This window comes from Helobdella robusta (assembly GCF_000326865.2).
Source record: "Helobdella robusta unplaced genomic scaffold HELROscaffold_46, whole genome shotgun sequence".
Lineage (NCBI taxonomy): Eukaryota > Metazoa > Annelida > Clitellata > Rhynchobdellida > Glossiphoniidae > Helobdella > Helobdella robusta.
The window spans coordinates 1,102,601-1,128,075 of NW_008705138.1; the positions used below are offsets into that span (position 1 = coordinate 1,102,601).

Genomic DNA, 25,475 nt, shown 5'->3' on the forward strand with positions numbered 1-25,475 from the left:
TTAGGCAGCTCTCTAGGTAGGTTCCTTTTTTTAATTGAATGAGCCTGCTTCAGGCAGCTCTCTAGGTAGGTTCCTCTTTTTAATTGAATGAGCCTGCTTCAGGCAGCTCTCTAGGTAGGTTCCTTTTTTTTTAATTGAATGAGCTTGCTTCAGGCAGCTCTCTAGGTAAGTTTTATTTATTTTAATTGAATGAGCCTGCTTCAGGCAGCTCTCTAGGTAGGTTCCTTTTTTTTAATTGAATGAGCCTGCTTCAGGCAGCTCTCTAGGTAAGTTTTATTTATTTTAATTGAATGAGCCTGCTTCAGGCAGCTCTCTAGGTAGGTTCCTTTTTTTAATTGAATGGGCCTGCTTCAGGCAGCTCTCTAGGTAGGTTCCTTTTTTTAATTGAATGAGCCTGCTTCAGGCAGCTCTCTAGGTAATTTTTAATTTAACTCATTTTTTACATTCAAAAATTAGTTTAATTTAGCTGCTTTAGTTTCGTTTAACTAAGCCAGTAAAATTAACGCAGCTCTATAGGTAGGTCTCCTGCAAAAACCGACTCGCACTTCATTGTAGTGCAGGAGTGAACATCTTTTGTCGAAGACTGAAAATGGCTAACGCGAGCGGTGTTTTTATTGAATACCATTTTACGTTACCGATGTCGCAAATTTGGAAATGTATGGTTAACGCGTTCAATCGAATTATTGAGAATGTGCACGAAACGAGAAAAGGTTTTGTTATATATGGTATTTTTGGGAATAAAATTGTCTATTGGAAGATGCAAGTAAAACAGGACGTACAATCCAGGACGTTGCTTGTCGATAGTTTTATTTTTATGATTCTGCGTCAAATCAAAATTAGTCAAATGAAGGCATTAGTCCATTGTTAAAAGCTCAGCGTAATAGACAAATTTTTACTGTTAATTTGGAACAAGAAATAGAGAAAGGTATAGGCAGAGAAAAGTTACTCAAGGTTTTTTTATAACTAAAAATTGTACGAAGCCGCAAAAATAAATGTTACGATAACTATATCTGTTAGCAATATTGATACCTGTAGCGTGCAATTACCAATTCATACACATAACATTATGATTTTCAGCACACACCACACACACACACACACACATATATAGATATCATAATTCGTGGGCAAGTAATACTTGGTAAATATATATATATATATTTATTTATTTATTCAATCGCTTGGGTTTGCACTTTTTTGGTGCTATACGTTTTTTTTATTATTATTACGTATTATTATATTTTTTTGTGTTTTTATACATTTAAATTAAAGCTAAAACTTATATTTTATAAATATGCTATATTAATTTGTCGCAAAAACACTACAGTTTATTATATTTTACCTTGTATATATAGTTAAAATTTATACGCTTGTCAATCTGTACTATTCACAATTATAGTCATCTACATGGTCATCACAAACTTTTTTTCAATTTAAAATGTTTAAATTTCACTTTTAGCTGCAATTGCATTAGTATTTGTTAATTTTTAACTAAAATGAAAAACATATTTTTTTTTGGTAAATTTAAATGAACATTTAAATTTAAATTTAAATGTTCACGCGTTAAAGTACTATAGTTCAATTACTGTGCAATGCATATTATTCTTTATACGAAATAACATTTTTATTAAATTACAGTCTAGTTTGAATGAACAGGGTTGGTTTGGCCAACCTTGCAGGAGCCTAAAGCAGAGAAATAATTTCACCAATCGAACAATAAATAGTGATAACAATAAAAAATTGAAATTCACAGATTGACTTATTCTGGAAGAATAAATGCTTTTTAGGGTTAACTGAAAATGGTCCCAAAGGCAACGATGAATCTTTACAAAACCTACAGAGCATAATAACATGTAACTACAATGCCTTAGAAAGAAAAGAGGTTAGTTGCAGGATGTAAACCAACTGCACGGTGCATCTATTAAGTAGTGCAGTTGAAGAAGAGGTGTACCAAGGTTACCGGTGACGCAAATATAGAAATGTATGGGTAACGCGTTCAATCAAATTTTTGAGAATGTGCACGAAACGGAAGAAAGTTTTGTTATATATGGCATTTTACGGAATAAAATTGTCTATTAGAAGATGCAAATATTTTTCAGATGCACACATAAATAAATTTTTGGCGATTTTTTAACTTTCTCCTTATCGTTGGTATATTAATATATAGCGATTTTATGATGAAATTTTTTTATTGTTTTATGCAATTTTTAATCTGAATAAAGTTAAAATGTTATAAATAACAAATAAAAAACAATAATAAACCTTTCTTCATTTCATTAAACCTTTAAATATTTATTATTTAATCGGTTTTTTCATAATCCGCCTTTTACATATGCTTAATCGTCGCTGGGTTAAAAGCGTCGCGAACATTACCTTCGTGTTCAAAACCCTAATTTTTGTTTATTTTACGCATGATAAAACAAAAAAGCATGGACTCAATTGTCATTACATGAGGAAACTTAACAATCTTCAAAAAAAAAATGAAATTGAAAAATTAATGGACTTACATACATTCATTGCTGCTGATTAGACGTTTTTTCATATGTTCCATGCTTTTTACTTAATATTTCTTAAAAAATTGGTTATTTTTCAAAATTTTTTGGATTATTTGGCTGCAAATATTGAGAGGTTTTCAAAGGTTTATTTCATTTTCTTTTACAGTGGAACTTTTGAATTTATTTCAAATTTATCCATATTTTTCTAATTAGTTGACAAATTCAAATAAACTATAAAGGATAGTTTAAATTATCTCACTGTATGCATTCTATGTCTGTTGCCAATCAACAAAAGAAGTATATTATTTTTTTGAGAAGACGTATCAATAGATTGCACAGGTCTCCTCATTTTCTGTACTGTATAGTTTTTTTACCTCGGCTTTTTCTGTGTTGCAGTTGACAATACATACGTGCTTATATTATATAGTCAGTCTCAATTTTGCATTTAGGTTACTGCTGTTGTGATACAATTTTTTCTTTATTAATTTTTTTCTTTTTTTTCTCTTTCTCTCCTTCTTTCCCTCTTTTAAGAGGAAATGCCAGAGAAGGCGGCAAAAAAGAAATGTATGCACTGTAATAAATTGGCGGCAGCAAAAAAATTGTTGGCATGCAAGGTCTGTAGCTAATGTTGCTATTTCAAATATATTGGCATTACTGATGCTGTCTACAAGGAGATAGATGCAATTGAAGGTTTTTTTGGTGCTGTGAAACCTGTGTTTGTGTCACGAATTCAGGTTTTTATGAGGCTTTGTTTGATAAAATTAAAATAATAAATGATAAATTAAACGAAATGAAAGAAGATAACGATAACAAAAGTAAAAGCATTGAAATGTTAATGAAAGATATAGTGAATGAGCAAAACAAACAAATAGAAAAGCTAGAGAAAGTTATTAACCGTATACCAGTAAAAATATTGATATTATAGGCTCTTTAGAAAATAACATAGACACTAGCCTAAACACCATAGTGGAGGGCAATAAACAAAAAAATCGATTGAAGGCAATTGGGAATATGAAAAACTTCACTGAAACTAATAATGCTAAAACCATACAAAATGTTAATTTAGACACAAAAAATCATAATTCAACTGAGTTTACGCTGCACCACAATAGGAAATTTATTAAAAATGCAAAAAATTAAATCCCGATAATACTGCCCGTCCATTGTACCCCGGTGTTCTTCAAAAGGATGTTAAGGTTGTTTATGGAACAAATAAAGTTTGTGAACTGAGGGCGGCACCTAAGCCTGTTGAGAAATTTGTTGTATTTCTTGGGAGAATAAGCCCAGAGGTAGATGATGTTCAGAAATCAAATTATCTGGAAAAAAAATGGAATATCAGCAATTAAATTATATTCCGTAATTAATAGAAACATTAAAAATGTTTCAGCAAAGTCATTTAAAATAATTATTAAGAAAACCGATTATTTAAAAATTACTGGTGACTCTATGCTTTGGCCAGAGGGTACAGTCCTTAGAGACTGGATTTTTAATCAGTCAGATTCACAAACCAATAAGTCACAAAATAATAATCTCTTTGGGACGCCAATGACAAATCAAATTGTCCAATTAACGAACAAAACCCATCATCAATAGAAGTCTCTAACAATGATCAATCAAATCATCTAACGTCAACAAAAATGGTGAGTGAAATAAGCAGGCAACTTGAAAAGATATCCATTAAAGACAATTTAAATGGCTACTACACCAAATCTAAATAAAAATTGCAATAATTTTTTTATAGATCGATACATGCTTGACATTTTAAATGACCATTCATCAGAAAATAACTTTTTTTTAATTATAAAACATTTTTTTATAATCGTCAGCAACATATTCCGAATATGTTAAAATTTAACATTCCATCAATAAAACGGAAATCCTGTTTTAAAATATTAAATTTAAATTGTCATAGTATTATCAATAAATTAGATAGACCCAAAATATTAATCGAAGAGACGGATATTTTTTTGACGTCATCTGTTTGTCAGAAACTCGGTTGAATGACAGCAATGATTCGTTAATTGTATTCGAAGGCTATCAACAAAAATAGAATGAGAGGTATAGGTGGTGGCACGGTAATTTTTATTAATAAATCGATAGATTGCTGTATTAAAAATGATATTTTTGTTTTAAGGGATGTTAATGACGATACTTTTGAATCAATCGCCATTGAGATTAATAACCAAAGCAGCTCATTTTAATAAACATCTATAGACCACCATCGACAAATACAAATTTATTTTTGGCCCAATTTAATAAATGATGTTATGAAAAAACTAAAACTGGTATGTATAATGGGTGATTAAAATATTGATTTATCCATTGAAACACCCGCAAGTCTTCGGTTTCTAAATCTAATGTCATCCCGTTCCATATACCCTAATATCAACATTCCAATCAGGACAACTGCAACATCTAGCACCATCATAGATGTTTTTATTACAAATGGTCTGGATTTTTTTTCATAGTGGTACACTTTTATCAGATATATCAAACCACTTTCCTATATTTGTAGCTTTTCCTTTCTTGGATGGCAGAGACTGTGAGAGCCATATCTTTTACCATAACACTAATAAAAAGAATTTGAAAAAACTCAACGCTGTTTTATATACTCATGATTGGTCAGACACCTTGGACGAAAAAGACTGTCATATGGCCTTAAGTAATTTTGTGCCAACTTTTGAAAATTTATTTACAAAATTCTGTCCATATATTTCTCGTAAGATTAACAAATTTAAATTTTCCCAGCCATGGATGACAAGTGAAATTAAGAAAATAATATGCCATAAAAATTGCTTATTTCGAAAATAGAAAAAAAACTTTTCTTATAATCATGAAATAAAATATAAAAAATTTAGAAATAATTTAAATAATCTAATTAAAACAACAAAGACAAATTACTGTAACAATATTTTAAATAATTCAGATGTTAATATGAGGGGAAAATGGAAGCTTGTTAATAATTTAATGAATAAAAATAGGAGGCAATCCATAAATCTAGCTCAGTATATAATGTTGAAAATTATAGACCAATTAGCATTCTTAGTTCAATATCAAAAGTTCTCGAAAAGATTATTGAGGTGAGACTAGAATCTTTCTTGGATGATAAGAATCAATTTGGTTTTCTTAAGAAACATTCCACAGAAGATGCCGTTGTGAGGGTTTTGAATGAGATTGTTTTTGGTTTGTCTGTCTCTGCTGTTTTTTGGATTTTGCGAAAGCTTTTGACTCAGCCCCACATGATATTTTGTTGACAAAGCTGGAGGTGTATGGGTCAGAGGAATTGCTTTAGAATGTTTTGCAACCTACTTGTCATCAAGGTTTCAATATGTTAGTATAATGGGATCTTATTTAGCGCTGAAACAAATAGTGAGTGGGGTTCCACAGAGTAGTATATTAGGCCCAGATTTATTTATTATTTTTATTAATGATATTGTTAATACTACTCGTCATTCTAATATCACCATATATGCGAATTATGCAACCATGATAACATCAAATATCAGATTTAGAATTGAATACTAATACTGATCTTCATAATATTAATAACTGGGCGATTTTTAATAAAATTAGTATAAATATAAAAAAACCAAATATATAATTTTTAGCAAAAAAAATGTCAATCCAAACGAAATTTCACTTAGAATTAGTGACAGTTTGATTGAAAGGGTGGATGAGTTTGAATTGCTTGGAATGATCATTGATTCTAAAATGACTTTCAGGAAACATATTGATTCAATGTTAATAAAACTAAACAGAAATATAGGAATAATTAACAGGGTTAAAAACCAGCTAACAGACAATTTTTTGTTATCTCTTTATTATGCTTTTATCTATTCACATCTATATTACGGAAATCTTATTTGGGGAAACACCTAAAAAACTTATTTGCAATATATATATATATATTACAAAAAAGAGCTTTTAAATACATTTCTTTTAGAAAAAAATATAAATAACGATATATTTAATAAATTAGAAATTTTATCTATATGTGAATTAAACTGTTTTAAATCGTGTTGTTTTATCCATAAATTTTTAAACAATAATAATCAAATCGTAGACAGGCACATTCGTGAATCTTTTGTAAAAGAATCTCAAACCAATAAATTAATCCAAATCCTCCACAGATTTTTTTTTAAACCAAAATTATGTTTAAATTCTTTAACAGACAGAAATTTTTGTTTTTATGGAGTCTTGAAATGGAATAACCTACCATTATACATTAGGGAATGCCTCATTACAGACCTTTTAAGTATAAATTAAAAAATTATCTTATATGTCTAGGATAGGGTGAGAATAAAGCTAAAGTCGCGTGTGTCTTGGAGTACATTTGGTTGGTTGCGTGTGTGGAAATTTCTTTCGACTTATACGTGTGGTCTGTCTCCTGCATTTTGTGTTCTGCATTTGCTTTTTTTTATTATACATAATCGTTTCGTGCTTATTTTATTTTATTACATTAATCTTCATGTATATCATTTTTTACTGTTGATTTTTAGCGTCGTTTGCTAATATGTCTTACACTATTAGACTATTATACTATAGTGTTGGCGGGTTTTGGAACGAAAACAACAAGGACTGCTGTAAGCGAAAGGTATGATTCATTTGTCGAATCCTTTTTAAAAATGTCATCAAACTATTCACGCGGTAAGTTTGGTCAAGTTTTGATCAATATACTGAAAAATATATGTGACCACCCATCTGAATCCACGGCATGGTTTAAATTGTTATTCCTTCTAAAGATGGTGCTTTATAAAGTTTCCCGAGAAGGAAGAGGTCGTAACATCAACGTCCAAATCAACAGTAGGCTCGATGCTTTTTCTAGTGGCCCATTGGAGGAGTTGGTAAAAGCCATGAAACCTGTTTAAAAGGGTGAAAGGAGAGGAGATCGTCAACCAAAAATTTGTGCCATGGTCAAAAGCAAAATTGAAAACGGTAATATTTGAAATGCTATGAAAATTTTGTCTTCAACGGACACTATGGCTTTGAACTCTGACGATACTCTCAATGCTTTAAAAAACGCACCCCAATCCCCCGGCTGCCAGGAAACTCAGTCCAGAAAAAAACCGTCACTGCTCAGCAACTAATGCTGTGTCTAAGACAGTTTCCAAAGGGAACTTCCGGTGGAAGAGACGGCCTAACCCCCCAGCATCTAAGAGATTTGACGCATTGCAAAACCGAAACCACCGAACTTATTTCATAAACCTTTTGCTAAATGGTGTTTGTCCTCCTGAGCATTAGCAATTGGCCCTCTAATCAAATCTTTCCGTTCAAGATTTGTTGTAGCATATTTGGACGATGTGGTTTTGGGAGGAAGTATTAAAAACTTATCTGATGACTTAGAATTTATCAATAACAATTGCAATCACTACGGGTTGAAACTTTATATAAAGAAATGTGAACTAACTACTTGGTCAGCTTGGTTTTCATAATATTAATAAAATTGAAACATTCAACCTTGAATTTTTGGGTGTCATCATTTTTAAAGGTTATTGCCATAACAATTTTTGGTCTAAAAAGTTTGAAGAGTTTAAATATATTATGTCGATGATGACAAAAATTAATAAACATGATGCTCTTTTTCTTATCTCTCAAGCAGCTTTTAAACCAAGACTCTCTTATTTTCTTAGGACTTTGCCAAACCCACCTAAAGATATTTCGAATTTATTCAACAATGAACTCCAATCAATTTTTAATAATTTTTTCGACGATAAAGGATGGACTCGGGCAGTTTAACCACTGGTGTTCTATATACGGCAGCGTACACAGCATGAATGTGTGCTCACAAAAATATGGAACGAACCTTTCAGGATTAAATCGATGTCTCGACTGGAGGAGCTGAATATATCGCCCCCAGGATAAGGCAAGATTGATGGCTGTAAAAAGTGAACTTGGTTCAGCTTGGATAAGGGCAGTTTTTAGCATGTGGCACAAGGCTGGACAACGCATCCATCAGAGCAAGCCTGTGTTTGAGACTCGGTTTAACGATTGTGTCGGGGTATAAATGTTTATGTGGATTTGATGTTGCCGCGTTGGGTCATCATGGTCTGTCATGTAGATTGGGTTCTGGCAGACAGGCACGTCCATCAGCTATGAATGGCTATCTAAGTAGACTTTTTCAAAAAGCCAACATACCCACCATTAAAGAACCTGCAGGCGTAATTTCCAACAGTAACAACAGACCAGATGGTTATACACTCGTCCCATGGTCCGGTGGTCGTTGTTTATCGTGGGATGTAACAATTTCCCGGATCCGCCGCAATAAAAGCTGCTAATTTAAAAAATAACAAATATAAAAATTGAATGATAATACAAAATATTTACACCACTATGTATTGAAACGTTTGGACTCATTGACAGAGAAAAACAATTTTTTATTGATAGCATTAGTTCTAAAATTGTAGAAATTTTCGGCAATCCAAATGATAAACAATATATTAAGCAAAATATTTGTTTATTGTTGCAAAAATTTTATGCTTTCTGTATTTTAGAAAATATTGCCATAAACATAGATCGGACCCATAAACATTAAGTAGCGAGCAGGGGTAAAATAATAGTTTTTATGACTGTTGTTTTTAACCATGGGCTCGTATATTATACTATTGTGTTTAGGTTCTTTTTTTGAATTTTTTACACGTATCTTACACCTTTGGTTTTAATGTTTAGGTTCCTTTTTCTTTCATTTTGTATTTTAAACTTTGTCTTACACCATTGATTTTAATGTTCAAGTTTTTTTTTGATCACTGCGTTTGTGATTAAGTGCACTTGGTCAATTATACTTTAGGTTAAATATTTTGTACCGTTGATTTTAATGTCTAAATGTCTATATATATATATATATATATATATATATATTCGTTAAAAATTGTTGCCCATTTAACATTTATTAACTTTTTTATAATCGATTCAACAGAACGCAATTTTGCATAATCATATTAATCATATTTATTCAATAATTGTGTCATAGCTAGGCTGACTGCTGTTTTGGCAAAGAACATTATCAACAACAGCATAACATCACTTTAACACGACAAATGTTAAATAACACGCAAATAGTTTATTGCAATAACAACATCCCAAACCTGAAAATAGCTGAATCAATTTTCATACAAAACAAAAATCCCTTCATGAACATTCAAGTACAGTCTAGCAACATTCTACCTTCAAATAGACTACTAAATAAAAACAACAATCATTATAATTATAACAACAACAATTACGACAACAGCAATAATTATAACAATGTTATCACCAACAATATTGATGATGTAAACAACAATCATACCAATAGTGACAACCTTAACAACAACATCAACAACAACATCAACAACAACATCAACAATAACAGCAACAACAACAGTGCCAACACCGTAGATACCAATGCCACAGCCACAGCGCAAATATCAGTTGCAATTGGAACATCATCAATAGTGACAACCCTAACAACAACATCAACAACACCAACAACAAAATCAACAACAACAACAGCATCAACAATAACAACAACAACAACAGTGCCAACACTGTAGATGCCAACGCCACAACCCACAGCGCAAATATCACTTGCAAATGGAACACTGTTTAAAATAAAAAAACTTCTTTGTTTGTTTTTAATATAATTGTTTATTAAAGAAACGTTAATTGAAATATTAGAAGACACGTTAGTCGACAAAAAGCGAAAAGAACATACACGTGCAAGTTAGTCAAGTTAGCAATAATATAAGATTGTCTGAAACTATGGAAAGTCATAAATATATTGAAACATATATAATATACATATTTATCACGCTCCCTCGAGAACCCAACACCAGGAGATATGATAAAAGCAAAACGAGTGCTTAGATACTTAGCAGGAACAATCGATCAGAGCATTGTGTACAGATCAGACAGTACAAAAGGAGTTTTACAGTGTTTCAGTGATTCAGATTTTGGAGGCTATAGAAAGACTGGACGTTCGACCACAGGTATTGCAGTGATATATGCAGGAGGCATAATATCATGGATTAGTCAACGACAGGCCATAGTTGCAACATCTACAACAGAGGCTGAGATCATCGCTGCGACAGAGGCTGTCAAAGAAATAATTTGGCTTCAAAGATTATTCAAATCATTACAGGTTGATTTGAAAGATGTGCCAATCTTGCAAGTTGACAACAGTGCTGCAGTCAAATTAGCTCAGAACCCACAATTTCATCGGCGAACAAAACACATTGACTTGAAGAACTTTTTTATTAGAGAAAAAATTCAAGATGGAACGGTTGATATCACACAAATTTCAACAAGTCGCTGATGTGATGACAAAGCCACTGGACAGAGTCAGACTGAAACTCCTGTGTGGACATATGGGACTAATGTCATAAAATGTTTTGAAACAAGGGAAAGTATTGAAATAATATATATGTATATTATATATGTTTCAATATATTTATACCTTTCCATAGTTTCAGACAATCTTATATTATTGCTAACTTGACTAACTTGCACGTGTATGCTTTTCGCTTTTTGTCAACTAACGTGTCTTCTAATATTTCAATTAACGTTTCTTTAATAAACAATTATATTAAAAACAAACAAAGAAGTTTTTTATTTTAAACAAATTCTACTCACTTGCTGAATCTCTCTATTCTTTTTCTATTCCTTTTTACATTACTACTCAATCCAATATTACTCTTAAATCTTTTACCTATAGGCTCTATTCTCGTATGGCTCCTTGGTTTGATTATGCTTGTGTAGTAGCCAAGAAAAGTGTTAGAAAACTGGTGAAAGCCTATAGGTTAAATCCATTAAACTCTCTTTATTCTATCTATAAATCTGAATTGATTAATTATAAATATCTACTATTCTCTAAACACTCTACTTTTCTTAGAAATTCTATAACATCTGCCTCAACGTCTAAAAATAGGTGGTCTGCTCTATCTAAACTTCTTCATAAGAAATCTTTTCACTCATCTTTTTCTGCTCAACAGTTTCATGACTTTTTTGTAAATAAAATTACTTCTTTAAGAACATCTAATTCTAATTTTTCTTCTCATAACTTTACTAAACTTACTACTGAATCTTTTTCTGTATTTAATCCAATAAATCTTTTAGAACTAACTAAAATTATTAATTCTATGTCGTCTACAACCTGTTCTTTAGATCTACTTCCTTCTAATTTACTTAAAGAATTTTCCTCAATATTTTATCCTATCATTTTCAAAATTAGTTAATTTATCTCTTTCCACCTCCAAATTTCCTACTTCTTAAGAGAATTCTATTGTTATTCCTATTCTTAAAAACTCATCCTTAGATCTTACCTCTTTATCTAATTATAGACCTGTTACTAATATTACTTTCATCTCTAAAATAATAGAAAAAGTAGTTTTTAATCAACTGTCATCCTATTTAAACTTTAACTGCTGCTACCTGTATCTCAATCTGGTTTCAGACCTGCTCACAGTACTGAAACTTCTTTACTCAAAATACACAATGATATCTTTCTCTCTAGTGGCAATAGTAATCTTACTCTTCTTCTTGCTCTTGACTTTTCCTCGGCTTTTGATACTGTTGACCGTACTATTCTCTTGAGACTGCTACATCTTTCTTTTAATATTACTGATTCTTGTCTATCTTGGTTTTCTGGTGAGTATATATATATATACATGAACATATGGGCACATACACAACATATCAATTTGAACACCAAAGATGGTATAGGAATACTGAAAAAAGCATTTTTGTTCTGTTATGCATAAAACAAACAAATATTATGGTTTTGAACTCAAGAAACTTGAAAATGATTTACGATCAACCGTTAGAAATATCGAAAAGTTAAATTGGAAGTTAACTAACGCCGAACATGCTGTGATTTTCATCAATAATTGCAAAAATAATTTTATTTTCAATATTTGCATAAATAATTTTGTTTTCAACAAATTGAACATTTTCTAGAAAATTCAAGTAAAGAAAATTGAAAAGACAAACTTTAAATTGATTAATCAATCAATCTAGATTTATTAAAACAAATTAATTCAAATTTAGAAGGATTAAGTTTAAGACACATAGAGTCAGACCAAGCGATAATTAAGACAGACATAGATATAGATTATGAAGAACACTATTGAGATTAGATGGAAGAAAAAAAGTATAAATAAAAGAATCATCAGCATATAGTTGACTAGTGAAAGAAAAATTATTAGTAATATGAGATAGTTCAGAAGTATAGAGTACAAATAGAAGAGGTCCAAAGAGATACTCCAACAGTAAGGGTAGAGAAGCTAGAAGTGGAATTATTAAGAACAACAGAAGAAAAACGATAGAGATAAGAAGAAAACCAAGATAGACAAGAATCAAAATATTAAAAAATGATTTAGCAGCCTCATGAGATTAGTACGATCAACAATATAAAAAGCAGAGGAAAAGCCAAAAGCAAGAATAGTAAGAATACTATTGTCACTAGAGACTGTCACAATCAAGTCGCGATTTATTGTTTTTTAAATATAAATTTTAAACTAAAAAGTGCGGATCAATTTAAGTTTTTCATATTTTTACTGCAAAGTACATCTAATGTTTCTAGTTTTACTCATGTTTCTTAATTGTTTGATTTCATGTCCTTTTCGTATAATACGACAACACGAGTGGTTAGTGTTTTTCAATCTTTTTGTTGTTTAATCTTTTTGTTGTTTTTGTTGTTTAATTCAAAAAATATTTTTTGTTTTAAATAATGTTATAAAGTGCTAAAAGGAATCAATCAATCAATTAGCTTATAAAGCGCAATTTCTGCGATGTTCAATTTTGGTTTTGAATTCAAGTAAATTGAGAATGATTTACGATCAACCGTTTGAAAAATCGAAAACTAAACAGGAAGCTAGCGCAACATGCTGTGATTTTCATCAATAATATACATATATACATAAATAGATATATATTATGCAACTAGTTTTAGTAAGCGTTTTAACGGGATAGCAGATAAAGTTGTAAACGAATTGCCGTTTATTTTAACAGCACTAGGACTAGAAGGTCTCGGTCGAATGATAGATTTTCTCTGACAATAATTATTGTGACAAATTTTCTTTAGTTTAGTTGTTATAAAAGATTTTAGTTCATTTAAAAATGATATTTTTGGCAAATTCGCCAAAGGAGAAAGAAATTGACTTGACTCTGTTTAAACCGGAAGATATGAAAGTGTTGGATAAACATAGGATGTGTCGAAAGATATTCAAACCCGTTTACAACGTCTTGGTGTCAACTAATGACGTTAAACATGACGGTTCGCACCCACCCACATCATTTTGATTGTGTATGGATGCTAAATTCTTAGAGATGATCACTTCAGCTTGTTTTTGACCAGACCACGTGAGAGTCAGGGACTGGTCGTTTAAAAACAACCAAGGCAAATAAAGAGAGAAAAAGAATTCTTCTTTTACCATTATTTTTCAACTTGTTTATATAAAAAACAAAGTTTTTAACTATTTTTATTCATTTTATCTTATATAGAAAAAACTTTTTTATCTTCTGTATTTTATATAGACTTATATCTGTGCGTTCCGATATAATCATAAATAAGATACAACAAATAGTTGAAAATTGAAAATAGTGGTCTACCGATGTTTTAACTTCAATAATCTCTGTATTTCCAACACTCAAAAGTTACCGAAATTTTAATTTTTATTATTTTTGGTCAAACTTTAATTTAAACTTCTTTTTAATTTTTAATTAATTTAAAAGTCAAAAGTTTAAACAATATAATGTAAATAGTAAAATTCTATTTTTAAATATCCCGAACATAAAAAATCTAGTTTAAATACAGTCACGTTGCAAACGATTTTCTGCGCAAATCATTCCGAGAAGTAAATTCTTTGTATAAATCATCAATTGAAAGATTGTGGGCGCGTTCTTTATAGCAATGTAGTATGGCCAAATGATTTTATCTTAGCTGACTGATTGTTGAAGGTAAAAAAGTTTTTAAGCGCCGAAGGATGGAAACGATTTTTCTGTGCTGCATGTTAATTGAAAGTAATTGTAAGAAATATTCTAATAAGTCGAGAAAGTTCTTCTAGCATTTAATTAAAACCGTGTCCGTTTTTGTTTCTTAAAGCGTTGAAAATATCTGCGACTGAGGTAATAAATAAATTTCCTTACTTACAAATATCGCGAAACATATTGAAATGTAAATGTAATCTGTCTTTCGACACCTCTGGATATAATTCAGCAATATAATTTAAGTGAATGCTGTCAATTGTTGCTGCATGTAAAATTTTTCATTCCAAATCAGCAAGTTTTTTGAAACCATCAGAATTGAATTTAGCGTCAAGTGAAAAGATAGCGACATCTACGATCTCTAAATACGTTTTTTTTTTTATAATTACGAAGTATCAAATACATGAACGTTTTCGTTACCATCAGTAAAAACGCTTCGGACGATTTCGCTGCCTTGGTAAACTTGGATCTTCAATATTTAATATTTTTGCTTCACTAGTGGTATTTAACCAAAAAGACGAAAAGATTTCATCGGATCGGTTCTGTTGAAGCGATAGCATTAGACTTCATAGGAGTATGCGTACTTTTGACATAGACAGTGTTGGACACAGCAAAGCTTTCGACTTAGTCTCCAATTTATCGTATATGAGAACCGAACAGCGCAACACAAAATAATTATGAAATGATGTCATTTTTGTGAGAAAACCAGCCCATTTGGCGCCATATTCATTTCTGACAGAACTTTGATTTTCAAAAAAGTTTAGTAAAGATGTCCAGTTGTCTAACATAATGTTGGGCACAAAGATGTAATTGTAGCATTACTCTGTTGAAAAAAGGAAAAACAAGCTGAACATATAGGAGATTCTTTGATAAGCGTTACAAATTCTTTTACAAAATGGATTTCAGTCTACTTTCTCAAATGAATATCACTTATAACAGATCAGAGAACGCTGTGCGACATAATTTCCAAATTTTTGAGTCTACTGTCATTCGCATGGAAGCTCTCAGCAATAGCTTCAAACGTGCAGTCAAAAGCATGTCCGAGGCTGTCACTAACTCCATGAGCCAACTTCAAACTACAATGACAATTTTAAGTACCAGCGTATCGGAATGTCAAAAACAGGTATCTAAAATGAACGAAACTCTTATGATCGAAACGATGACCAAAGCCCTTTGGGCGATGGAAGATGTGGTGGTGGGGGTGTGGCTTTCATAATTAATAACTCGATTCCTTTCAAAGTTGTAGAGGTACCCACAAAATATTCCCATATCGAAATAATTTCTATTTATATTCTTTCTTCATCATCATCATCGGTTTATCGCTTCATCTCCTACTACCGCAGTGGTGGTTTTGACAGGTTGGCTGAGGAATATGCGAGTGATAGCGTTCAATGTATCAAGGAGCTATGCAGAGGAAATTTTAACTGTCTGTTGGGCGATTTCAACCTTACCCTCATCGATTGGACTAACTACTCCTCACCAGACAATTTAATTTATAATTCCTTCATTGAACTTTTTAACGATTTGGGCTTTTATCAGCTGATAGGCCAACCTACTCGAGGTCAGAACATTTTAGATTTGATGCTTTCTGATGATACCAGATTGCTATAAGAACTTGAGGTTTCATGTCCTTTCGCCACAAGTGATCATAATTGCATCATTGGTAAACTAATAAATGACAACTCTAACAACGAAATATATTTTTACGATTTCAGCAGAGATAAATACGAGCTTTTAAATGATTCTTTTTCAAAAATAGATTGTAATTCTTATTTTCAATTCTGCTTTGATGTTAATGCATGTTGGAATATCTTTGAGCAAATAACCAGCAATGCCTTATCAACTTTTGTTCCTCAAGTTCGTCGTAGAAGTCTACTGTCCAAACGATCAGTACCTAGATCACTTCGTCAATCATACAAAATTAAACGTTTCTGGAAAAAGTGGAAACCAAAGCTCAAATTCAGATGATAAAAATCACTACACGATGACAGCAAAAAAATGTTCTGAATTAGCAAACTTCTACCGTAAAATTTGATAACAATTTTATTTTATTGCCAGAAGCTTTTATTGCTATGTAAACAACTAATTATTTTCCAAGCCCCAAATCAACAGCTTGAAAACTGAGGATAATAGTATATCAAGTGATCCCGTGACGATAGCAAACACATTTAATAATTATTTCGCATCAGTATTCACAGTAGATAATGGACTAACTTGTTCTTTGCCTTTCCGTATTACTAAATCAATTGAAGAAATTTGCTTCACTCCACATGTAGTATATCCTGCTGTTCGAGATTTGAAGAATTCATATTCAAGTGATCCAGATGTGCGCTTCAAGTTTAGCTATCCCACTATGTCACATTTTTGACTGATCTTTTAAAAATGGATTTTTACCCACGATATGGAAGACTGCCATTGTTACTCCTATTCACAAAAAAGGTCCGACCAACTATCCCAGCAACTACAGACTTATATCATTAACCTGTTCATGCTGCAGAGTCGTGGAAAAAATTATCAACAGGAGTCTATTAAATTACTTATTAGATAACAGTTTGATATCCCATTTCCAGCATGGATTCCGGATTTCTCCCGGCAAGATCATCTTCTTCTAACCTCCTCAAATTTCTTAGTGATTCGTTTTCAGTCTGTCGATACCATTTATCTCGACTTCCAAAAAGCTTTCGACTTCGTTTCACATGCCAAGCTAGGTTGCAAATTACAAGTCTACGGTATTTCTGGTAAATTATATTGCTGGTTGATCAATTTTTTACATGAAGGATCACAATTCGTCCGGATTCAAAATAAGTTATCTTCTTCCATCGCTGTAACCAGTGGTGTACCATAGGAAAGCGTTCTAGGACCCACTCTGTTTCTTATTTTCATCAACGATATAAACGACTGCATTTCATCGTACTCTGTTTCTACGCTGCAATTTACTGGTGACATAAAATTATATGCTCGTTCATCCAATTTAGATCAGCTTCAACAGGCAATCGACAAAATCACAGCATGGAGTAACAGGTGGCAACTGCCGCTCTCTTCCAACAAGTGCTCTGTATGCTCATTCTTTCCATCAATTAGAAATACTACAGTTGCAAATCAATATATGATTGGCCATCATGTTTTAACTCCTGCTGACAGTTTCAAAAATCTCGGGGTTATAATCGACAATCAGTTAAACTTCAACCAGCACATTAATGACATCACCCACAGGGCTTCAACCCGTGCTCGCCTTATCATTAAATGTTTCACTTCTAAAGACAAAGATCTACTCACTAAAGCTTATTGCACCTATGTTCGATCTCTGTTGGAGTATTGTTCACCAATCTGAAACCCTCACTACAAATATCAGTAAAACAGGATCGAAAGCATTCAAAGAAGATTCACTAAATTTATTCCTTCAATTCGTTATCTTTCGTACCTTGAACGTACCTCAAACACTAGAACATCGTAGATTGATTTTTGACCTATGTTTCTTGTACAAGATACTAAACAATCTCATCAACACTGATATAATAGATCAATTTAGCCCATCGTCATACTTATCAACCCGTGGACATCGCAAACGACTGCTCGAATCTAATTCCAACAATAACACATCAAAATACCTTTTTTGTAACAGAATTGTACGAGTGTGGAACATGCTACCGGAAGAATAACTACTAAATAAAAATATTAAAAAAAAACTCTTAAAAAATGAGTAAATATAAAATAAATCAATAGTTATCATTAATTTCAAAAACGTATGTTAATTGATAAAAACGTTTATTTCATAAATTTTATCCATTTGAATTATTATATCGGTCTATTTCATATAAATAGAATACATGGTCCATGTTAATCTCGTTTTGATTGGATTTTTGTTGCATTAAATCACTGACATATTAGAAATGATGACATGTGGTATCTATCTTTTTTAATATAACATTTTCTTTTTTTTCTGTTCTGCCATTTATGTTGAATTTAGTTCATTTTTTTCTGACTGGGTAAGAGGCATCTTGATGCCCTCTGGTTAGTTGTTAAATAAATGAATAAATAAATAACTACTAAATAAAAATATTTAAAAAAAACTTTTAAAAAATGAGTAAATGTAATTGTTAATCTTAGTAAAATTATTTTATTTTTATGTTTTAAAACATAATGAAAATAATTTTCAATTCTTGCATTATTATTTCACCTTATTATCACTACTAAATAAAAAATACATTAAAAAACACTTAAAATCAGTCAATGTTACTGTTTTTACTTTACGTTTTACAACATGCTAAAAAAAATTAAGTGATTTTATTCACATTATTACCATTTATTTTTAGTATTAAAGATGATTGCTTAACACTAAATATAAATATAAATATATATATATATATATATATATATGTGTGTGCGTGGTGTGTGTGTGTTTGTGTGCGTGTAGTTTAGTGTGTGTGTGTGCTTCAAATGAGTTGACTAAGCTGGGGGTGGGGTGGTAGTTAAACGCCCATCTCCTAAAAAATATTCCCATTGGCTCTGGGTGTCACACCCCGGTCAATCAAGTCCTACTTCTGGCCTTCACGTGGCGAAATTGTTTAAACTAACAAGAGAGGGCGACGGCGAGTAACTGGCGCCTTAACCAATCGTTTCGGGCAAGTGGTGGTCGTTAGCTTTGGCTGGCCATCTACATAGAAGAGGGAAACTCCGAATTCAAACCTCCGCTGCCTTGCTGTCATTAACGGATAAGACTATGGGAGTAAACCCAAGCAGAAAATCACTTCTGACATTTATGCAATCCGGTTGATCTGTGGGAGGATATGAAATATTTGAATCAGACAACCGTAGAATTGGCGAAACAACAAACTAGCACCTGCAGCTGGCAAGTTGTGATTCTGTCACACCAATCTGGCCACAGCCTCGATCAAGCTGCTGCGCCTGCCTCGATAAGTCAGCACTTGTGCCTGCTGTCAACGATCGCTGCGGGAAGAGGGAGTGAAGCATGCCGCACGAGCATGTTTTACTATCTTCCACTCATTTGTGAAGGCTGAGGATTTTTTGTGAGAGTTGAAAATGTTCCAAGCCCCTCAGCAACTAGGGAGTGGCGACGTGCACAGGTAAAGGGTATTCCTGTGAGTGCACAAACCTCACGAGGGCGGCTTAAATGTGACGGTCGAACCAAGGGCTACAGCATTGCTCGTATCCTGCCTAAACGACAAAGCAGCAGTCTTATTTAGAGATAGCACTGTTTTCTTTGATTGTGAGAGGAAACTATAGGAAGTGGTTTAAACAAAGCTGGCTCTAGCCCATTCTGTCAGTACACCGGGGCTGACTGGATATCCAACTTGCGGTTGAAACAATGATATAAAGAAAAGAAAACAAAGCTGACATCTGGTGAAATTGGCGGCCTTCATTTGCCAAGGTTATCCAGCTGGTGAAACCAGAATACACGGAATTGGATTTACCGTTTGTACCGTTCATGGCGTAGAGTACCGAGACACAACGGTGTTGGCAAAAAAAAAGGTACTATGCTGCTCGAATTCTGCACGGAGCACAATCTTGTCGTGACCAACACAGTCTTTCAACAGGCAAACAAAAAGAAAACCAGTTGGAAACATTCATGTTTGGACTACTATCATTTAATTGAATACGTCCTCACGAGGCAGCTCCTCTACGTTTGTATCACCAGAGCAATAGGCACTACAACTCTTTAGTAAAATCACAGACTGATCAAAACAATAGAAGTACAATAAGCAAAACTTGCCAAAAAACGCGCAGGGCTGTTAGGACTAAAAAGTTGGATGTTGCCAAATTAGGCGACAAAAAAATCGAGAAATCATTTTTTCGTTTGTTGGACACCGCACTAACTAACGATGATAACAATCTATGACCTAAATTCAAACGGACTGTGTATGAAGTGGCATCAAAAGTCATCGGCTTTTGGCGAAACGTCTATCAGGATTGATTCGATGATCAAGACAAGGAGGTTCGTCAGCTAATAGACACCATGAAAACCACGCACGTTGACAAGAACAACGGCGTAAAGAAAACATTTTAATCCAATATTCGTAATCTGGCACAAAAAAAGCATCGTCAACTGAAAGAATCTTGGTGGGCGGAAAAGACTCAAAAACATCAAACAGCTGCGGACCATAATGATCCAAAATCATTCTACCAAAAGTTGAGAAGTGCCTATGGCCCGCGAGATTCTGGCAGTATTTTGGTTTGCTTACGTGGTGGTCTGACGCTCATTAGAGACGGCTCAGTTATTTTGGCTCCCTTGACCGACCATTTTCATGGTGTGCTAAATCAGAAAATTTCATTTACCGAAACGGTGTTTTTCTGGACTGGAATGTTAAATTTCTTGTCACGTAGATCGTTTAATTAATTGATATAATATTGAATGACATTAAAAGAAGAAAAATAAACTTAGCAACGTTCTTGACTTGTTTATTATCAACCGGATCAACGGAAAAAGAAAAGTGAAGTTACATACAAAGCAAAAAACATTTGGTCCAAAGAAAATAAATGTATATCATAAATCATAATGTTTTAATATAAAACATAAAATTTAACACCTTCTCATTTTATTTAAAACATTAGATGACCTTAACCTAAATTTTATGAAGACCCATCGCACACATCAGATTCTTTAGTCTTGGTCCTACCATTGGTTTTGTCAGAGCATCAGCAACTTGAAGTTCTGTCGCAACTCGTTCAACTGAAACTTCTTCTTCTGCAACTTTTTCTTTGACAAAGAAATGTCTAATGTGGATATGCTTTGTTTTTCTGTAAAGTTCTGGATTGTGTGCTAAACGAATCGCTGCTTCATTGTCTACAAAAATTTCTGGCTTTTTTTTAGATCAATGTCGTTCAACAATCGTTTGAGCCATATCACTTCACGAGCTGCTTCACTTGTGGTAACGATTTCTGCTTTGGTAGTTGAAATCGCAACTGAGGATTGACGTTGGCTAAACCAACTGATCACGCTTTCTCCAAACATACAGATTACACTTGATGTCGATCTTCCACTAGATTTATCTCCTTCATGATCTGCATCACTGTAGGCTATAAGTGTATTGTTTTGACCAGACTTGTAAACAATACCGACATCAGCTGTGCCTTGCACATAACTGAAAATTTGCTTGACTTGGGCTACATTGGACTTGCTGGGTTTCTCAAAACTTCTGGATGCTACTCCAACTGCATATGCAATATCTGGTTTTGTTACCGTCATCAAGTACATCAATGCACCAACTCCTGATCTGTAAGGAAATTTCACTTCCTCGTGTTCATTTTTGTTTTCATCGAAACCCTCAGATTTTGTAATCGAAGTTGTACAGGATTTACACTGACTCATCCCAAACTTTTCAATCAATCAATCAATCAATCAATCAATCAATCAATCAATCAATCAATCAATCAATCAATCAATCAATCAATCAATCAATCAATCAATCAATCAATCAATCAATCAATCAATCAATCAATCAATCAATCAATCAATCAATCAATCAATCAATCAATCAATCAATCAATCAATCAATCAATCAATCAATCAATCAATCAATCAATCAATCAATCAATCAATCAATCAATCAATCAATCAATCAATCAATCAATCAATCAATCAATCAATCAATCAATCAATCAATCAATCAATCAATCAATCAATCAATCAAAATCAATCAATCAATCAATCAATCAATCAATCTTCGTTTTGCGTCCAGAGTCTCGGTTCCCCGAGGTAGGACGTTGTTTTCTTTGCCATCAACTTTTTGCGCCAAATTAGACGATCAGTTGTATCCATTTCATTTAAATTTAGAGCTTTCATGTCTTGCTCGATTGTTTGCGACCAGGACTTCTTTAGACGGCCTTTGGGACGTGTGCAAGGTACTTCAACATCTGCAAGAGAAGTTATGGCACTGTTTCTACTTTTTTTGACATGACCAAACCACCGCAGACGGTGTTGCCGGCATTCATCCTTTATATCATCTAAACCAGCACGACCCAGGATTTCGGTGGATTCGGTAGACCACAGTCTTTCAGACTAATTCGTTGCATCCATCGGAGCATTTTCATGTCGGTTCGTTGAAGTTGTTGTTCCAGTTTGGTTGTCATTGGCCATGTTTCTGCACCATATAACAACACCGGACGTGTCACAGATTTATAAAGTCTTGATCGTATTGGTAGTGGGATGTCACGCCGCATCAATATAGAGGCAAGGAGATGCCATTTATTTCAGGCTGCACGTATGCGTTCTCGAACGGCAGCTTCAGCTGTTCCAGTACAATCCAGAACATCCCCTAGATATTGAAACGATGTGACTTTCTCTAACTTAATGGCTTCAAAAACATTGCTATTACGAATTTGTTGTTGTGGATTGATGCAAGCAAAACAAACAAAATTGGACACTTTAGATAAAGTACCAATTATTTTTGAACAACGTTTGTGACACCACTGGTTACAATGCTGACATTTGATTTACCTGTTACCTACACCAGCTTTACAAACTGAACAGGGCCATCGTCCAGTAGCTGTGGATTGGATGGGTTCACCAGTGTTCATTGCTTTGGTTTTGATGATGTTGACTTTGAATCCATGATCGGCGAGTCTGGTGTTCCAATCTTCAAACATCTGTGCTGCATTCTGCTCAGACGTGGCTGTTAAAACGATATCATCAGCATATATTAGATTCCAAATGTCACCAGTGCGTATCGTTTTTGTGATTTCTTCCAGCACAGTTATAAATAACAGTGGACTGAGAATCGAGCCTTGGTGAACTCCAACGCCGATGTCAAATGCATCTGTGTTTCCAACTGTTGTGCTGACAAGAGTCTTAGTATTCGTATACATTTCCATCACAAGTCAAACAAGATATTCTGGAATGAGTTGTCGACGTAAACTTCACCTGATTGCTTCACGGGGAACTCGATCAAATGCTTTTTCAAGGTCTACAAAAATGTGTGATAGTTGTTGATGCTTTGCGAGGTACTTCTCTTGCAGTTGCCGAAGGATGTGAATTGCATCAATTGTTGATTTGCAATAATGACATATCAGTCGCTTTGGTTTGTTGACAAATTTATCTTGTTTTTGACCTTTCATGTTTAGTGATGATGACCTTTTAGTTGTTGCTTTGACAAATAATACTTTATTACATTCAGTTTTGCCTTCCAAAGATCTCTCAAAGCTACACAGTTGATCTGTGAGTGTTTCAACTGTTTTCTCAGTCTTATTCAACAACAATCTCCAACTTGCAGCAAATGAAAAATATTTTTCTGGCAAAGTTTCAATTATTTGGCACATCAGCAACAAGTCACTGTTTTCATCTTTTCCTAACTCAACCTTTAAATCTTTCCAAAGATTTTTGAGTTTTGTGACATGAGTGACAACATCATCACTTTCATCCATTTTATAACTAATAAACTTCATGCATAAGTTGTATGCTTTATCTTCATTAACTTCATCATACAATCTGTAAAGTTCTAACCAAAAATCTCTGGCATTACTGAATAAACGAACTTTTTCATACGTTTCATCAGTCATGTTGGTTGACAGAATAATCATAGCACTACAATCTGCTTTATTGAATCTGTTCAAAGCAGTCTGATATTTTGCTATCTCATCTTTATTTGAGTCATTGTTTAATTTATCTGGAACTTTTAATTTACCATTTACTACGTCCATTGCATCAGGAATGCCGCGTAGTATTATACAAACTCTTGACTTCCAGTTCAACCAATTACTTTTGCCCTCTAGGTGTTTGATTTGCACTTTTGTTAGATCCATTTCTTTTTTGTCTTTCAATTTGACCTTTTAATTAGAAGCAAAATATCGACTTTCAGAGAATGAAGAAGCACGTGTTTTCTCTTCACTTCAGTCTTCAAAAAGAAATCTTCCGATATTTCTTTATTCTAAATTTTCTTCGTCAAATCACTTAATTAAGAAAAACGTTATCTGGGTCCCATAACCTGTTAAATTTCTTGTCACGTAGATCGTTTAATTAATTGATATAATATTGAAAGACATTAAAAGAAGAGAAATAAACTTAGCAACGTTCTTGACTTGTTTATTATTAACCAGATCAACAGAAAAGGAAAAGTGAAGTTATATGCAAAGCAAAGAACATTTGGTCCAAAGAAAATAAATGTATATCATAAATCATAATGTTTTAATATAAAACATAAAACTTAACATGGAACACAAATAATGAGCTCTACAACTACAGCTCATGAAATTGAAAGAGCAATCCACCAGATAGCGTCAGGTAAATCCCCGGGTATCGAGCAGAGCTTTTTTAAGCAGGCAGACCAAAGCCATCAAAAAGCTTGTTACGATGTATGATAACATGTGGAAGGATCAATCGGAGCCTTACGACTTCAGAGACGCCCACATTGTTCATATCTTCAAACGTAAAGTTTACCGTTCTAACAGCTGTGATAACAGAGGTATTTTTTTGCTTCCCATTTCTAAAAAAATGCTAGCCCGAATCGGCTAACAGAGCACTTGGACAAATTAGGCGTTCTTCCTGAAAGTCAATGTGGCTTTCGATCCGAACGTTGTAAGTTGGACATGATTTTCGCAGCTAGACAAATACAGAAGTGCTGTGAGCAACAGAAAAATCTTTTCTTTATTTTCATCAGCTTGTCAAAAGCGTTTGACACAGTTGATAGGTCTGCATTTTGGGAATGCCTTAAAAAAATTGGCTGCCCTCCAGTCATTGTAGCTATAATGAACTTTTTCATAAAGATATAAAAGCGAGCGTTGTTGAAAACGGCCAGTTCTCTCCAAACTTCGAAGTTGCCAACGGGACAACACAGGGCTGCGTACAGGCTTCTTTACTGTTTAATATTTATTTCTCCTTGCTGTTACAAGACGCTTTTCAAAGTTGCAATGCTGACGTTCCAGTTTGTTATCTCACCGATGGCGACGTCTTCAACATCAGACGCTTGCAGTCAAAGGCATAAACTTTGACGACAACCGTTCGTGACCTTCTCTTTGTTGATGACTGTGCTCTAGTTGCGCATTCGCTTCAGGAAGTCTAGCTGCTGTTCA

General features: G+C 33.3%; 3 protein-coding genes across 3 annotated transcripts; all 3 read left to right on the forward strand.

Annotated features, from left to right (window-relative positions):
- Positions 1 to 589: 589 nt before the first annotated feature.
- HELRODRAFT_178212 (hypothetical protein) lies at positions 590 to 3,841 on the forward strand (the record flags this gene model as incomplete). The annotated part of the gene is made up of 5 exons (XM_009026336.1): positions 590 to 763; positions 841 to 951; positions 1,754 to 1,882; positions 3,029 to 3,109; positions 3,683 to 3,841. 5 exons carry the CDS (start codon positions 590 to 592, stop codon positions 3,839 to 3,841), a joined length of 654 nt encoding a protein of 217 aa, XP_009024584.1.
- A 4,371-nt stretch (positions 3,842 to 8,212) lies between these two features.
- HELRODRAFT_178213 (hypothetical protein) lies at positions 8,213 to 10,080 on the forward strand (the record flags this gene model as incomplete). Its single annotated transcript, XM_009026337.1, has 4 exons — positions 8,213 to 8,256; positions 8,452 to 8,711; positions 9,552 to 9,634; positions 9,844 to 10,080. 4 exons carry the CDS (start codon positions 8,213 to 8,215, stop codon positions 10,078 to 10,080), a joined length of 624 nt encoding a protein of 207 aa, XP_009024585.1.
- A 7,476-nt stretch (positions 10,081 to 17,556) lies between these two features.
- On the forward strand, positions 17,557 to 17,784 carry HELRODRAFT_85545 (hypothetical protein; the record flags this gene model as incomplete). The annotated part of the gene is made up of 1 exon (XM_009026222.1): positions 17,557 to 17,784. A coding segment is annotated over one exon (228 nt), but the record flags the coding sequence as incomplete, so codon positions are not given.
- Positions 17,785 to 25,475: the final 7,691 nt, after the last annotated feature.